The following is a 17999-nucleotide window of genomic DNA, read 5'->3' on the forward strand; positions in this document are numbered from 1 at the left end:
TCATAATGACATAGATAGAAGAGCAGAGTTTTTAAGAAAAGACTGACCTCTTTTTCTGTCAGTTCAGCTTGTAAAGCATTAACCTTCTCCTTCAGGTCCTTGTTTTCTTTTTTATAAGATTCAATTTCTTCAAGTCTTTCTCTGTCATCTCGATCCCTTTGCTCCTTCAGACGCTCTATTATTCTTTCCTAACAAGGGAAAGAATTGCAAAACAGAAAAGTTGGAAATAATTTTAAGAAAAGACAGCATTAAGTTTGTTTGCATTATGTAGCACTTATTAAAAAAACCTGCAGAAGCAGAGGATGATTGAGTTAATGGCATTAAAGTCAATGCAAGATTTCTCTAGATTTCAAAATCATAAGATAAAGTTTAAATATTTGATAAGAGTAACACAGTACAGGAACTTAATTAAAGATCTATACTGATACAAGTATGTTTAGTTTTGTGATAGATGTGGAAAGATATTCACTTCAGTAATGTATTTCCTGTGTTCATAATTGATTGAAGTCTTGAAAAGAAGTTCAAAACAAGCCATGAATAGTTTCCTCAGAGGCCATGACCAGTTTACTCAGCTTCAATTTTGTTATTACTCTACAGTGCTTGCAATATGATGTCAAAGTTCGAGATCTAATCAGCCACTTGCTATCAGTAACTTACAGTTTACATGTATCATATTTTGAGATGTCAAAAAAACAGTTGTCCAAGACACAGAAAAAGTACCCTAATACAAATTAAGAAACCCAAAGGAAGATTTTTCTCTGTCTAATTAACAGTAACCCTACAGGCATTTAAACTCAGCCATGTTTCTGCATATTTTGCTGATCTCCAATAACTATTTCAAGGTTTGCTGACAATCACCAGCCATTGATTGGATGATTAATTCAACGGATGAAATGGAAAAAGCAAACACAGTAGTATGGTTTCCTTAAGCTCTGATTATGTTCTACAAAATCACATTTCATCAATATTTGGAGGATGCAAACACCAATCAGAGAGAAATATTTAGGGTAGAATGAAATAACCACTAGAAGTGCATTCCAATTGGGAGCAAGTCCTTAAGCAGAGTATCAGAAGAACCACTGGGATCATTGGATGGTGGCGGTCAGGGGGCATAGAAGTAACATAATTTAGGTCCTGCACTTGGCTAAGGACAATCCCAGGCTGGGCAGACAACAGACAGAGCAGCCCAGAGGAGGAGGACTTGGCTGTGTACAGTGACACAAAGCTCAACCTGACTCAGCCAGGAGCACTCAGAGCCCAGAGCACCACCTCCCTCCTGGGCTGCATCCAAAGCAGCGTGGCCAGCAGCTCAGGGGAGGTGACTCTGCCCTCCTGCCCTGCTGCCACCCAGCTGGGGGAGAACTGCTCCAGCTCTGGGGCCCCCACACAAGGACACAGAGGTGCTGCAGAGGCTCCTCAGGAGGGCCAGGAAGATCTGAGGGCTGAAACAACCTGGTCTAATGGAAGATGTCCCCTCCTGCAGCCAGGGGGTTGGAACTAGGTGATGATCTTTAACATCCTTCCAATCTAAACTCATGACACTAAATAGCTTCAGGTTTAATCCTAATAACAAACAATTTAAATTCTTAATAGTTTGAACATTAATATTAAAGACGCCAGCCTCCATAAAGCAGAATAGTTTAATAATCATAAACATTCAGATTCCACCTGGTTATATTCAGAATTCATTTTTTACCAATTCCTGCTTGAAGATTTATTTACCCAAATGATTTTTTCATCTACAACAAATTAAACATAACACTATTTCATCTTTTTAATGAACAGTGTATTTTGTTCTCAGTCAATCACAAAAGAAGACTAATTTATCTGTCAGCTGCATAAGGCTAAATGTCAAAAGCGTGTTAAAAGGCCCTAATAAACCATGTTTTGCTTGATTAACAGCTAACTTGCAGAAATCCCAACAATGTGTTCTTGTTTCAGTCTAGTTTGCATTGGGCAGCTTTCCTTATGCACTAATCTGGGACCTCACAGGTCTAATCTATTTGCACTTTATCACAGAAGCAGGAACTGAATTGCCCCAGCATACAGCTCCATTATCAGACATACTCCACTGCTTATCTGCTGTATGCTGCTACAGTAGGACCAACTTTATAAATATCAGCTTCATGAAAGCAACCTCTTGAGCTGCTTTGGGCCAATCCAAGAGCTGAGATATTCTTTGAAAAGTTTCTTGTTATAACATCAAGGCAGCTGATAGCACTTTTGCACAGTCTGATTTTCAAACCTTTTTTTCTTTTTTAATTGCAATATAATCCTTATTATTGCTGCCACAAATTTTCAGTGCTTAGAGGCTCTGAAGTTAGAGATAAATAGTTGAATGAATGTTTTGCAGCTTAGTTCCAAAATGAACTCAAATGCAACTGAAGTTGATTTGTTTCTGCTTCCTGACAAGAGGAAAAACCACACCAGCAATATCATCAGAAAAATTATAAGATTAAAAGAGGGAAAATTTCATGGTTTTATTATATCTACATCAATTTCTCATTTAGTGTTCCCAAGATACCTAATCACTAAATACAAAAGAAAATCAAGAGACAGATACTTGGAAAAATCTATTTCCATAAAGAATAAGGAGACACATTTTTTAATTCAGAGCCAAAAATCTTAATCTGTGTATTTTCAAGAAAACTGCAGGAACACATTTGAGTTTCCGGACTCCAAAAACAGCTTTATAATTCATTAATATCATATGATCATGTTTTAATTTGTTCATTTCTTCCTGTAGATGCTAAGAAAAGCACTTCTATCAGATTCCAGTAAATTGTGGTTAGCTAAACTTGTATGAATAAATTTTATTTCTATTTAAAAAGAGCTTCCCATGACAGTCCTGAAGTATTTTATTCATTATTTTTTAATTAAAATTCTAAAACCTATTGAATGGACAAAAATTAATTTAATGCAAAAAACAGCCTAATCTCAGACTACAAACACAAAATTATATAGTTGAAAATGTCTGATACAATTTCTAGAAAGAAAAAGCATGCAAACAAAATGGAAACCAGGTATTCTTAAATGAAAGCATCATCCTTTCTCGACAGCATTACATGCTGAATTGATAAAAGCACTTACATTGATGCACTTGCTAATAAACAACTCACTAAGGGTTCCCGTGTTGTCCAACTTGGACAAACCTCTATCCCAGATTTCTAGCAGTATTCCCAATGGAAATATTTAATAACTATGGACAAAGTCTGTAGGTCTGAAGAAGATGCTGCTGCATAAGAAATTTACTGAGAGCAGTCAGGAGGAATTGGGAAGCTGGACATAGAAAGGAATGAGGCACATGTGTAAACAGACACTGTCAAAGTATTTAGCTGCCAGAAGACAGAAGAAAGCCAGGTGTAATTGTCCACTTGGAATTTCTATAGGATGGCAACTGGCTTCTTTCAGTGTGTAACTTCATCCCAGAAATCACCCCTGACTTCAAAAAATCTGCCCTTCCGGGTGTGGCCTTCAAGGGACTTACAATGGAAAAGAAATTGAGGGTGATTTCCCTATACAACAATCAAAATCCTACAGAGAGATGCATTTACCTTGGAACTTTCTCGTCATTGTGGCTCATGCTCTCAGGTCGAGCACCCCATTGTTCAAAGCTAATCTCAATCCTAATTCGGCAGTGGTGCTTGCCTCCTACTCCTATGCAGGTCTCCTACTCTATGCAAGTCACTCTGCTTCCCAAAGGACTGTTTTAAAAAACCCTCAGCTGCCTCTATGGGCATTTTGGGACAGTGATTAATCCAGAAAAGATAGTTTACAAGGAGAGAAAACAGATTAAAAAGTACTTTCTGTCATTTTTTTATTAACATGCTGTGAAATTGATGAACACTGTGTCCAGATTAGCAGTGAAAGATTACATAAATGTATCATTTTTTGTATAAATAAATGCTTATCCACATGGTGCAATACCAGTAAGGACTTTTTTCACTGTTGTTGACCAAGCAAATGCAAGAAAATCAATTAAACACACAAGAAATAAAAAATTTGACATAAACATTGAATGTGTCAGTAAGAACACCACAGCAGCATTTTCGAGTCATATGCAGTCATAAGTACCTTCATAGGATTACACACATATTACTTTACTGTTCACATTTGAGTAGTATATATTAAGATCTGTGAGCTGAAAAACGTGGGTATTTGTACTAATTTTTTTGGCATATAAATTCACTTGCATTACCTCGTATTCAAAGTGAACTGAAAGAAGAAACCTGACCTCACTGAAACTGGTAGGAATGTTGCCACTAATTTAAACAGTCCAGATTTATCCCTTCTCCTAGGTATTTTCAAATTAAAGGCATAGACTTTGTAAAGGAAAAAAAAAAAAGGAATGCTCAATATTTTTTTAATGAAACAGTTTCCCTTAAAAATGAAGTGTAGGAAGCCAATAGTGCTCACAGCAACCCAAGGTAACAGTTGGTACAGCCAACTGTTAATGGGAAAAATAACAAGATAATCAAGATCACAAAGACAGAAAAATGCCGAAAATTCTACCTTCTTAAAGTCAGGTGTCCAATGCCTTTCAGTTCTTTCAGGGAATAACCACTCACCCCATTGACTAAGGCAAAATCTTCCCATGTCCTGGACCTTTTTCTCCATAAGCATTCAAAGGGCATCACTCCTTCCCCTCCAAGTTCTGTGTCGGTTCATCCCCTCACAGTCATTCCTGCTCATCCTACCACAACAGGGCCACCTGCTTCCCTGACAAGGCCCCCAGCCTTTGGGAGAGCTGTCAGGCCAACGTAGAAGCACATTTTCTGCACACACTTCACCCACAAGAGCAGCACATAAAGGTTTTCAAGAGAAAACTTCACCTTTTCTGATAGGGCTTCCTCTAAGGTTGCCAGTGCTGTGTCTGTATTACTGGAATCCGTCTGCAGTGACTTCACTCTGTCTTTCAGATTAGTTAGTTGTTTGTCTTTGTCCCTAAGTTGCTCCTGTAGATTTTCAATCTGTGAATAAAAACATTACAATAATCATCAACCTTGTCATAACATTCCAAGAGGGACCTGGGTGCTGAGTGCCTACACATCACACATATGATACACATGCCTCATTATACTGCCAGGTGTGTAACTGCTATATCATCAACAGTTTTAAACTTCAGTTCTTTCTATTTTGTTTTCTTTTGCTGAAGAAGTATAATTTTCCAATAAAGTAAAGGGAAAATCTCACTGCAGTCAGGTATTTTATTATTTAAATATTTTCTGATATTAATCACTCTAGTTTAAGGTACTGCGTTATCTCAGTAATTCAAAGTATGTCTGGAATTACCCCTTTAGTATATTCTAGTTCAATAAGAAGGACCCAAAAAGGGTGAGGCAAACCAATCTAAGTGAGCCTTAAAATGAGGAAGAAGAAAGATTATAACCTGCCTATCTAAAAATCTCTTCTTCCATGATGCCTTGCTGTAAGGAAAACTAAGCTGGGCAGAGATCAGGATGTTTGTTCTTAAAAAGGCCAAACCCACAAACAACCAAACAAAAAATCTCAAGGGGCACCACTTCCATTCACTTTCTTCACCTCCATGAATATTTCAAGTATGTCACTCTATTTTGGATATTTTAACTTCTTTAAATAAAATTGGTTCCTCATCTAGAAAGTATTTGAAGATATTGCTCAAATACCACCTATAAGCACACTGTCATGATTGATAGTGGTTAATTCAGGAAGAGTGAAATCACAAAGGCTTTGCACAAGAAGTTGTCCACAAAGCAATGTGGACTTTGGAAGCAAATGTGAATAAAAGCACTCAGCTGCTGATTGTGATGGCAATCCCCTTCTGTGGCTGTAAGGCACTGTGACCTCTGGGCAGAATGCAGGGCGCTGTGTTGTGTCAGCTGTGTAAAATTTCATTAATTGTCTGTTGGAGGAATCCCCCTCCCTCCATCCTGCATTCTCAGTGCCATTCATTATTATGCACCAACTGGCAAAAACCCAAGATTTGTTACTTAAGACTTCGTACAAACAAATAGTAACAAGAAAATTAACTGGTCTGTTATTTTAGTATGCCACTTCAGATAATATAAGAAAATATGCCAAAATCCATGAAGTATCATTTGCTCAAAACTGGTTTTAAATACGTTGTCAACATTAGACAAATTATTACTGTCAACAGATATTCAAACTCTTACTTTCATCAGTGATTTTTTTCAGTTTGGATCACGTTCTCTTGCTACTGAAATGAACTCAGTTTTCCTGTTAATTTTATAATGATTTCTTTTTTCACATAGCCAATATCTTTCCATTTAAAGAAACTTAGAGTTTAAGAGAAGCAGAAGTTTTACAGTTAAAAGATTTTAAAGATTTCTTTACAAATCTGAAGTTGAATTCAATGCATGTGCAGCTCTGCAGAAATCAACAGTTACGTCAATAAAAATTTGATCTCCATATGTAAGAACATACCACCATAATCAAATACACTTTAATTTGGGGCACACCTAGGTAAAAATTCTCCTCCTACTACATTATACAAGTGTGGGAGAAAAAATCCTGAAGTTTTGACATCATATATATCTACAATTAACAAGTCATAAAATCCACAGTACAGCTGTGTGCACTGCATAAAGTGTGTTTCCAAAAAATTAAATTTTAAAAGAATTTAAATAAAAATTAAAACAAAATTTGAAAGTAAATTTGAAGGAGCACAATTCAATTATAAATTCTTTATAGTATGTCAAGCACAAGTCTTGTACCTTTTTTTCTTTTTCCTTTTTTTTTTTTTTTTAATATATACATCGCTTGGTGTATCAGATTACTGCTATGAGCCAAAGATTCCACTTGCTGTGTAAACTATAAAATACTAAGGAATATATAGAAAGGTCTTTTTGGGAAGACCTGACATAGAATAGCTTACTCTTGTGAATGACCTCTTGCAATATTTTTCTTCGTGTGCATATTTTATACAGATACAGAAACATGATACACGTGTTAATGAGTTAAGAACTTTTTATTTTATGGCATGTGTATTAGTCACATCTAAAATTACATTAACTGGCATTCAGAGGACTGCACACTATGTTTCTTTCTTTACTTCATCCAAGTATTAATGATTCCAACAACTGCCTCATGACACCCTGTGGAATACTTAAGCAATTGCACATTTCAGCTTCACCAAAACAAATTCTCAAGTAAAAGGGAAATAAAACAGGAGAGTGAATATTGATTACATGTTCTTTGAAACAAAGTTAAGATCTGCTCCTTTACTATCATCAGCTTGACCTACCAATTCTAGGCACCCTAAATTAAAGTACTTATTTCCTATGCACAGTGCTTATCTGAATTCCACAGCATTTACACGATTTCCTTCCTCTTAAAACTAATTGAAAATATGAGCCAACCCTTAACCAAGAAAACATGTTCTAAAATTATTCAGCATTTACAAAATTCTTTCCTCAGAGGTAAAAAGAGAACAGGCAGCAAATTAAAAACATCCCCATTGAATCACAACTGATTTAAAATAAGTCACTCAATACATACTCCATAGATAAAATAAGAGGAAAGGATCTAATTATTCTTCTATTTGTGCTATATAAACCTGAAGGAAATACTTTGATGGGAACAGGACCACACTGGGGTATGCTAAAGCAGAATCAGTACCACAGAGTATTTGTCATTTGGGATGGGCACAGGATTAGCCAAGACCTACTGATGCAGACAAGACTTTATGACCAGTTAATCCCAGAGTTCTCTCAACAAGATTACAGGAGACAAAGAGATTGAGAGGTCTCACATGCTAAAATCTTGGAACACAAGATATCATTTAGTTCTTCCTGTGATTTTTAAATCCAGAAACAACAAACCCTCTGGTAACCTCTGTCATTCTCTAACACACAAATGTATTTGGGTTTATGTAAGAATACAATTCTCTTACTGAATAACGACTTTTGAGCATGCCTGAATTCAGTTTGTGGCAGAGACTGTCAAGACCATCTTAAGTCTCAAGTTCTTATTTTTTCTGATAGGAAGTTAGTTACTGTGAAGTTTTGTCAACATCTATTTCTTACCCCTGTGAACTGCTATTCCCTGTGAACTGCTATTCCCTGTGCCAGGATGAAAAGAAAATGCTCTATTCTTTCTGCATCTCAGAAAGTGTGTATATTCCCAGGGCTTAACCCAGACTTTATTCCTTCTTTTAAAACAATACCCTTACAGATAAATGTCTTTCCTATGAGGCATCCTGTCAATAAACCTCAAGTGCTAATCTTGTCACCTTTTGGCGACAGTCTCAGGAATGCTTATTAAATACTCAAGGGATTAAATTAAATCTCACCCCCAGACAGGCTTTAAAAGTCTCCAGTAACCCAAGTTCTCAAAAGAAAACTCCTTTCATTGTCAAATTTAAGGTACTGTACTATAAAACTTGCAAGAAAATTATACAATCAAAGAAAATGTTCCAGGCTGTAACAATTTGCCTTCAGAGATATGTATTAAAGTGTAAGAGAATTTAAGAACCTGGAAAAGAGACATTATCTAAGACTTCTTGGTCCCAGCTAATGAAACCATAAAGCCATATATTTAAACTTAGCAGCAACTATTTCCCTCTCTTCTCTCTACTTGAGTTTTAAATAGCTCAGTCAATAAGTATTTTGTAACAATGGGGTTTTTTACTCCAAAAGTTCATTTTGCTCTATTCTAAATTTCTATAGGCAGAAGTCTTCAAGATTTGTTTCACGTTGAAGCACAGACTATGTCAATTCCAGTGAAGTAAAATCAATAAGTTTAGTTTTATATAAATTTAAAATTGAAACCTAGGAGAGAAAACAGAACTTTTGTATGTATCATTTCTATTAATTAAAAAAAAAATCTTTGTATTTTAGGAAATTAAATTCTACTAAACAATTTTCCAAATACTGTTACAATCTACTTTAAACAAGAAAAAGGGATTTCATAAGCAGCATTCATCCAACATAAGCATTATCTATGACTACTTTAAAACTTAGTATTCATTTTCAGACTTCAGCTTCTGCCTTAGAGACATAGATAGCAAAAGACAAAAGTAATGTAACTATTAATCAAAACAGAAAAAAACAGGCATAGTTCAAACATAAAACTAAATGGCTACTTACACATAATTTATTTTTATTAGTAAGACTCATGGTAAATGTTCTCACTCATATGGTCCTTTTCAGAAACATCTCAGGATGTCCCAGAACATGAAACCAGCTTTAGTAGTGACTCAGCAAAATAGATGTCTACAGACATCCCAACATCTCCTTCTGGTGTCTGTGAATGTGTGCATGCTTAATTTGTAATCAAACAACCAAAAAAAATGAAATTACATCACCATGGCTGTAAAAATATAAAGGTCTGAATAGTAATAGTAGACTTAATATAGAGATATAGTTTTTGGAGAGCACTATTGATTTTTAGCAATTTTCTTTTTACCAAATGGTACAAAGTTATTAACGGTACAGTTATTAAATATCATATCAGGCACTATATTTGAAAATTAACATGCTCTACAGCAGCTATTTAGAGTTTCAGCCCATGAAGTGAGAGGGGAAATTTTACTTAGAGTCACAATACTACCTAAATGCAATTCTTAGTTTAAGCAGAACTTCCAATAATAAAATGAGCCCACTGAAGGAGAATTTCTGCTTCAACAGTTTGACATTGCAGATTGCCTTTAGGCTTGAAAGAGACTGCCCAAAAATGCTTCCTCAACCAGTGCCAGTAACTTTCACTTGTTCTTCATTTTAAGTAGGTAGATGGACAAGCATAACTAGGAGTATTCCTTCCAAAGCAAAGTATCACATACTTTAACACTGATAGCAGAAGCACAGCCATGAGGTTCAGCCCCCTGAAGAGCACTAAGAGTTGCTCTTATATAAAAGCAAAAAAGAGTTGCTTTTATGTGTATCTTACTAAAAATGTCACATTTTCTTACAAGCTCTGCCCTAAGTAGTAAGCAGTGGAAGAATAGAGGAATATTTTAAAATCTAGAAGACATTCTTGCTGTAAACAGTTTAGTCCCATATGTTCACTCTGACTATCCATTTATTTGATAGTCTATCCAACATATCCACCACTGGATCTTCATAAAGCTGCAAATGCAAAAAATTTATATTAATGAAGACATGAAATTTACATTGATATCAAGCTTCTGAACAGCTGTAACACAGCAATTAAACTTTCCCAGAGTATGCTAAGGAAAGTAAGTCAGTCTGTGGTAGAATTCAAAGGTCTACTCCCATAATGTGCAAGTATTTCCCACATCATTATTTGTTCTGTATGATTCAGTTTGTTAAAGGCATCAACTGAGGATTAGAGAAATCTCAGGGAAAAGAGCACAGTACAGAAGCATAAGATATTATTATTATACATTAAAAAATCCAATATGATTTGAACTTTACCTAAAGAGAAAATACATATACCAAATAATTTCAGAGAGAGGAAAAAATTATATAAAAAGAAGAAAAAGAAGCTATGAACTGTTGATCAGTGGGGGATCAGTCATTTATTGGGATATGCAGTAATGTTCTCTGGTCAGTACCTATTATATGTGACTTTTAAAAATTTGTCTTTAGTCCATGATTGGAAACCTCAATCTACTGTCTCATGTACACATCAAAACTGGGAGCATCCTATTGCATCAATAAATAGAAGCAAATGCAACTAAAATTGGAGATCAAAAGTATAACTATCTTTTCCTATTCTTCTTCCAAAACAAGCATGTATGTTTGTTTTATTATGCAGTCACTGAAGGAAATAATTCATCCACTTGTACTTACTGTAAGACTCTAGATCCTTCCATAATACAGGATTCAAAGCACAGGTACAGGAAGGATTCAGAGGAATCAACAAGCATTAGGAAAAAAGAGGTGTGTGCTGAGTTTTCATACAGAGAGCAGAAGAAAACTCCCCCAGGGCTGCTTAGGGAAGAGCTCTGCCCTCAAGTCAGCTGATACTTTTACAGGGCCATAAAAGCAGGTCAGTGGGCAAAGCAGCCAAGAGAGGAGAAGGCTGTCACACAGAAAGGAGCTCCTGGACTCAGAGCTTGGCTGCTGTTGCCAGACTCAAGCTGAGAAAGAGCTGGAACTTAACGCTAAAATTAACCTTCCCCAGGAAGCTGGCCAAAAGAAGCCTGGGCTGATAATATCCACTTGTGTATCTGGAAATACTCAGTCTCTGTCTCCTTCTCCTCAGGGGCCAATAAATACTCTGAACAAAACAGCTTGACTCTTGGACTCTTCTAAGCAGGACTTGTGAGACATCCATTGAAAACCTTTTGCTCTCATTATATGTATTTACTGTGATGTAATTCAGAATGCAATAGGTATTTTCCAGATAGTAAATACAGAAATACAAAATAAACTAACACATCATTCCATTTATGACAAGAGGATGCAGACATTCATTCTTAAGCTAATGCTTTTTATAAAGTCTGTCTATATATATGAGGGCCAGATTTTCAAGCTGAATTGGTTGGGTACCTACATCTCACAATATTTTATGAGTTACAAGCTGATCACTGAAATTTTTTTGAAGTCTAGCCCAATTTGCACACTGAGAGCACCTGACTACTAGTCAAAGTCAACCATGAAAAATACTACCCTTCTGCTGCTTGAAAACATCTGGTGATATTCTACTCGTGGCCAGTTTTGTACTATTTGGTGTATATCCCTATAAAATAGGCTACGTTGGCTTACACCAAAATTTTTAAAGACTATTTTGCATGAAAAACTATTACCCTATGTCATATGCCAGTGAGAGAAGTACATCTACTTTAATACACTGTAATGTAAATTCACATGGAGGAAAAAAGAACACTGCTTTGGAATTCTTATATTTTGAATACAGATCATTGAAGTTGAATGTGATTTTCTGGTGTATCTTGTCATTCCTACTAGGTCTGTATCAACTGGGAAGACTCGGGGGCCTCTGCCCAGATTGAAAAGTTACAGCACATCTCATGTAAAAATTAACAGATGGTGAGAAGAGAGAGGCATCTGACAAGTTGTACAGACAAGTGTTGGGCAACAGGGAACACTGAAAAGGAAAGCTACAAAAGAAATAGAGTAAGAAAAGGCACCTCAAGAGGCTGCAGAAAGAGAGCAGAAGCCAGTTTGACGGTAGCTGGGGAAGTTTTCCAGAGCAATGAACACAGAGAAATCAAAAGGCTGGACAAGAACAGGGAGTAACAAAAGGTGTGGGGTGTGTGCTGTGCTTTAAAATACAGAAATATATAAAGGGAAATAGATGTAATAGAAAAGGAGGAACAACAGAAGATGGGAAATAGATGACCAGTCTGTTCTGAAAGCAGATTTCGTTTGGATATCCAAAGTATTACAAGAAAAACACTAAAAAGCATATTATCTTACTTTTAATTTAAATTATTTCACTTTATAACATGTTATTTTAATAAATACAGTTATTAAAGAGTAAGATAGTAATTTTATATCCTTAGGAAAATTATTAAGATAGGAAAACAGAGAGACATCCAGAAAAAAATTATTTCCCTTACAGAAAAGAGCCATAACCTTAAGTTCTGAATAACAGGCAGAAACCTTACAAACTGCTTCATTTCAAAGTGACAAGGTTGAGCAGGTTGTGATGTGGAAAGGCTTGAAGCCTGACTTAATCCCTAGAGAAAAAAAAAATGTTTTCATTCACTGTAAGAATCTCCTTCAAATCCTGCTTGTGGGCAGTGGAACACACTGTAATACCCTAAGATCCTTTCCAGGACTGCCTACGTTACCCAGCAATGAAAAACCTATGATAATTGAATTTCCTTTCCCATTTGAAGGCTATCCAATCACTTAATAGATGACCTTGTCAATCTGATTTCATGCTACTCATTTTCTAAGATTTACACTGTCCAAAATAATTTATCCTCATTTGTGATATTTATACCTTCAGAATGTTGAAATAAAAAACTAAGCTCTACTGACTTTAGACAGATACCCAAACCCAACAGGCTTTGACCATTCTTCTTGTCTGACACTTTCATATTTCCATCCTTCTTTTGACCACAAGATGTCTGAAATCACACATGGTTTTTCAGGTGGGATGACACAAAAGTTATTTAGAGAGCAGTTATCTTTTGCTCCACTACCCATTATTTCTGCAGACAGAATATTGGCAATTTTCACTACCACATCCCATTTCAAGTACTTTTCAAAACTGTATTAATCATTGCCTTCAGCCTCCTGGCATTAACACTCCAACATTTCTTTTTGGGCTAGTCATCATCTCCTTTTCATCTGCATTCAAAAGTGGTTGGGTTTTTTTTCTCTAACTGAAACAATGAAGAATATTTTCTAAATGAAAATGCTGAATAAAGTTATTATGTGATAAAAGTTATTCTTACTCCAAATAAGTCCCTCTCATCTTAACTGCAGTTAACTGCAGTTGTTTTTATTCTTTTTGATCGCTCTTCAATCGACTCCCACAATGTTTTTTATTACCTGAAGTATTTTTCACTTATATTCTTCCTCTCTTGTATTACTTTTTTCCTATTCAATCCAGAATTATGATTTATAATAAAATATTTCAAATCTAGAAAGTCACTGCTCCACTGAAATACCATATACTTGATGTTAGCAATCCAGTTAAGGAATCGACACCAAATTTAAACTTTATCATAATTTGCAGTATCCCAGTTTTTCTTGTCTATTTTTCATATTTTAGTTTATGCACATGTGTACTGTAATACTTTAAAAATAGCTGTTTTACTTTTACTAACACCACTGTATATTTCTATTGATGGCTTACGGTTACTCTTTAAATCACCAGCCTGAGTGAAAGAAAAGAATACCTTTATTTCCTTTCCTGGAAAGTTTAAAGAGATATTTAACATGCTTTGTAAGGTTTGAATTTGAAACTCAATACATTTCCCATTTAAACAACTCCTGTAGTTTTGATTCCAATGCAAAGCTATAAAAGATACAAGAGTCTAGACAAAAGCAAAATAAATGCACATTCAAACATCATCACACTGCTCCAAAGGCAAAGGACAGGGTAACTCAGATCACACACAACTCCAAAAACAGCAAATGCCCAATCCCAACATGCTACAACTAATTCTGTCAGAAGATTTGGTCATAATTACATTATAACCATAATTTCATATCTCCTTCTATGAACAGTTTCACAACATCCCTTTCATACAGGACTGTGTGACAATATTAAACATATTTGGCACGAAGACTTCAAAAGTACAGACAGATAATTCACTCAATAGATCATGTTAGTTTTACAGGATTGTTTCAGAGAAATCCCAGAATATTTCATTAATTGAGAAACTTTCAGATATGCATACTGCTCCTAATTTGAAACAATAAATTAATTGCATAGAACTTATATCTGTAAATAACATATATTTTAACATTCCAATTATGGTCCTTTAAAACTGCTTAGTCCTTAATTACATATCTCTTTCCACACTCTTAAAAATTTTCTTGAGGTTTCCCATATTCTCTATTTTCCAGTTTTCTTATAAAATATTCTTCTTAATAACATAATACATCACCAACAGAGGAAAAGTATTAAACTTTACACTACTTTATTCTCAAATTAAGGCATAAAGGGGTAGAAAGTTTGAAAAGGGAGGAGGGATGCCCCAAAAATTGAAATTAATTTTAGATTAATTTTTTTTTAAATTTGTAATAGCAAAAAAATTTACATTAAAAGTAAAAATAACAGTCCTCTTCTCTCACTACTATAAAAAATAGATATAGGAATTTAATACAGCTATGTTTATTTCTACTGTAAGAACACCCTGGCCTTCAAATCGCATTTAAAACATTGTAATGGAGAATCCAGTTTCACATGGTATCATTTTATATGAGCTTCCTGAAGTACCAGTGGTAAAAAGCAGGGAAAAACCCCAGAGCAGCAAAGCTAAAATGGTTAGGCAGCAATTAATCACAAATAATAATATTCTTCCAATTGGAAAGTTTCCCTTTAGCTCCTTGGTTACAGAACCCATCTATATTCATATACAAGAGACAGTGGAATACATTTACATGAAAGGAAAGCTTTTGCAGAAGAATAACAGATCCCCGCCCCCTTATTTAGAGATGTCTTTTCTAAATCATTCTAAATTAACATATGGTCAATGTACATAGGTTTAGACCCATTAAGAGTTGAAGTGTTCAAAAGGTTCATCAGAGAACTCAGATTCTTGTTACTATGAGATGTAATTTAATATTCTCTCTATAGCTGCACCAAAGACAATGCACAGATTGAGTTTCACCATTAGTTACTGCAGGCCAGGCAGCGTCTTTAGACATATAAACTATCAAAGCACCACTAAACTTAAACTGAAATGTTAAACACATCAACTTGGATGTCTTTAATCAACATCTGCTGAACAGTTTAGTTTCTCTATAGCAGCAAAGGTAAGACAGCAATGCTTTTATGGAAATGTCTGAATAGGAAGTAATCTGTAATCTGATATGGTTTTGTGTTTAAGATAGTTTGCTTTTGGTATGAAAAATGTCTTTTAAGAAGTAAAATGATTGAATTTCCTTTATCTTGTATCACCTCAAACCAGCAGGTTGGTATGTGAAACTCAGCCTCACTCTAATACCATCAACTACACAAAAATAAAGGAAACTTTATAAATTACACCTATGATAGAAACACTTTTCTCTCTGAATCAGTTTTCATTAGGACTTTAATGCCTACAAATTTTTAATCATTTTAGCTATCCTTATCCATTTTGTTTCCCTTCTGTTATTTTTTTTTTATTTATTGTAAAAGATTTGATGAAAGGATGTATGAAGAACACTCACTGCCCCTTTTGCAATTACAGGAAAATCCTGAAGATGCATTTGAAGGTAACCTGCTGCTGCAATGTCAGTGACACTGACATACTGTACCAAAAAATTTCCTTTTTTTTCCTTTGATTTATGTTTCTTTGCAGGACAATGAGAAGTTTCAGCAGCTGTCAGATACAGCTCTCTCCCACTGAGCTTCATGTTCACTCTGTGAGCCATGTACCCCTCTGCATGGCAGGGTTTGACACTGGATAAAACCCTCACAAGAGGGGTGAGTGAGGAGCTTGAAGTTAAGAACAAGGACTGGGAAGTCCTTTAGAGATGATGAATATATCCATGTATTACAGGCTGTATCAATATATTACACAGATTGACTATCTCTTTACTTCTGCAAGCAAAATAATTATTACCAATCAATTTTTGTCAGGCTTTCTCTTCAAGAACATGCACATAATTTTAATTGTAAAATTCTCCAAAAAACTTGAGCAACACTTAGCAATGAAGCTACAATAGTCTGACAACAACTCCATTTTCAGTGTCTCCCATTCAGATGGCAGATACTCCTGACAGTTTGGACTGAATGATGCTACAAGTTCAATGCTACAGAACAGAGACAGAAAAGAGCTACCTGTCCATGGATGTATCTTCCTCCCCCTCTCTCTCCCAAGGAGGGGATTTATAAGGATTCATGGAAAGTGTTGCAAGCCAAAAATTTCAAGACAGAGGATGAATTATATTACATTATATTTCATAAATGGACAGCGCATAGAAATTAGTAACAGGTAAAGTGAGCAAACAATGAGAACTGATGAACACAAAATGTCATGGAAGAAATTATTGTAAATCTAATTATTGTAATTCTAACACAACAAGAGAAACTCCCAAGGACAATTTACAGGGGTGACCTCCTTTGCAACTAAATTAACAAACTCCTGTTTTCTATTACTATACTCTAATTCTATACTTTGAAGTTCTTCCCATTTGATCAGCTGTTTACTATCCTCCCAACATTCAAAGAATCTCAAAAGATATGGATTTATATTAGACAAACATTCAAATCAAACTATTTATGGTTCCCATGACAGCCACAACAAAATCTCAGACTTAACCATGAATGAAGAATTTCGGATAGGACACAGCAGGTACTTCACTCAAATTTAAATTATGCTTTAACACCTATCCAATCCTGTCTGTCAACAAGCCTTAAGATGAAAACTTGACAGATTCCTGTGGGCTTTTAGCAGCTCCTCCCTCAAGATCAGCAGAAGGCTCTGTAGAGAGGAACATGCAGAGGTTCACATGGTGTACAGTCACTTTGGCATGGGGTCAAGCACAGAGCAATAAAAGACTCTGTGCCTTTCTGGGGACATTAATGCAGATTTCTGCTGTCAAATTAAGGTATCTCTTCGGCAATAAATACAGTGGGCCTGATTTTTCTCCCTGATAAGTAAGGGGGGTTCCTGGAATAAGTGCCTTTAGAAAATTTACTGCAGATTTATTCTTAAGTGAACGGTAAATAAGCCAAATATTTCTGTCATATATGAAAGATTACACAACGTTATGCCATTTTTATTTTTTACTTCCCAAGAATTGCTTTACTCCCTCCTCTTTGTTTCACTTTGATCTTAGCACTGTGCCTGGCTGGGCGTTAAAAATTAAAGTCAGGTGTGTTAGAAGGAAGTGAATTAGATTCAGATTCCATTCTAAATTTGGCCTCATTCTACTCATATTCAAACATACCACCACGGATTCTCCCACCAAGAAATACATACTGCTTGGCAACAAGAAAATTATCAAAGCAATCTGACCAAATTGGCACCACTAGCTCCGGCCACATCTGGTAACAATAATAAGAAGGGAGAAGCATGAAGATAACAATTCTCATTTATTGTTACCATTAAACTTATCTGCATGCATACTCCTGAGTCTTTGAACTTCATGATTTCATAAAGCCAGTAACAGCTCCACTCAGAGGTGAAGGGTGATCCTTCTCCAAATGTGATTAAATACTCAGTTTACTGAGGTATTAGTGTCTCTAGTCTCAGAGTACTCAGTCAGGGGAACAGCAATGGAATACCACCAGCAAAGCACAACTGCCAACGTCAAGGAGCTCCAACAATGAGCAAATTAGGGTGGTTGATTCTATGCCAACAGAAAAGTAGATTTTTTTGTATACTACAAAAACGCTAAAACCCAACTGCTAATGCATAACCCTGCTTTTTATACTTAGTAGGAAATGTTTCTTTTTCACTCACA

General features: G+C 35.5%; 1 protein-coding gene across 10 annotated transcripts in view; it reads right to left on the reverse strand.

Moving 5' to 3' along the window:
• Positions 1–17999, reverse strand: part of ERC2 (ELKS/RAB6-interacting/CAST family member 2) — a 401773-nt gene that overhangs the window by 257137 nt on the left and 126637 nt on the right. For all 10 annotated transcript variants that reach the window (XR_010028823.1, XR_010028829.1, XR_010028825.1 and 7 more), the window contains exons 8-9: positions 4833–4970; positions 48–188 (exon numbers count right to left, since the gene is read on the reverse strand). Coding sequence is in view for 1 of the 10 variants with exons in the window: in XM_063164669.1 (XP_063020739.1) it covers positions 48–188; positions 4833–4970 (279 nt within the window). In the remaining 9 variants the exon portion in view is untranslated. The remainder of the gene's footprint in view (positions 1–47; positions 189–4832; positions 4971–17999) is intronic.

This window comes from Melospiza melodia, chromosome 10, assembly GCF_035770615.1.
Source record: "Melospiza melodia melodia isolate bMelMel2 chromosome 10, bMelMel2.pri, whole genome shotgun sequence".
Classification (NCBI taxonomy): domain Eukaryota; kingdom Metazoa; phylum Chordata; class Aves; order Passeriformes; family Passerellidae; genus Melospiza; species Melospiza melodia.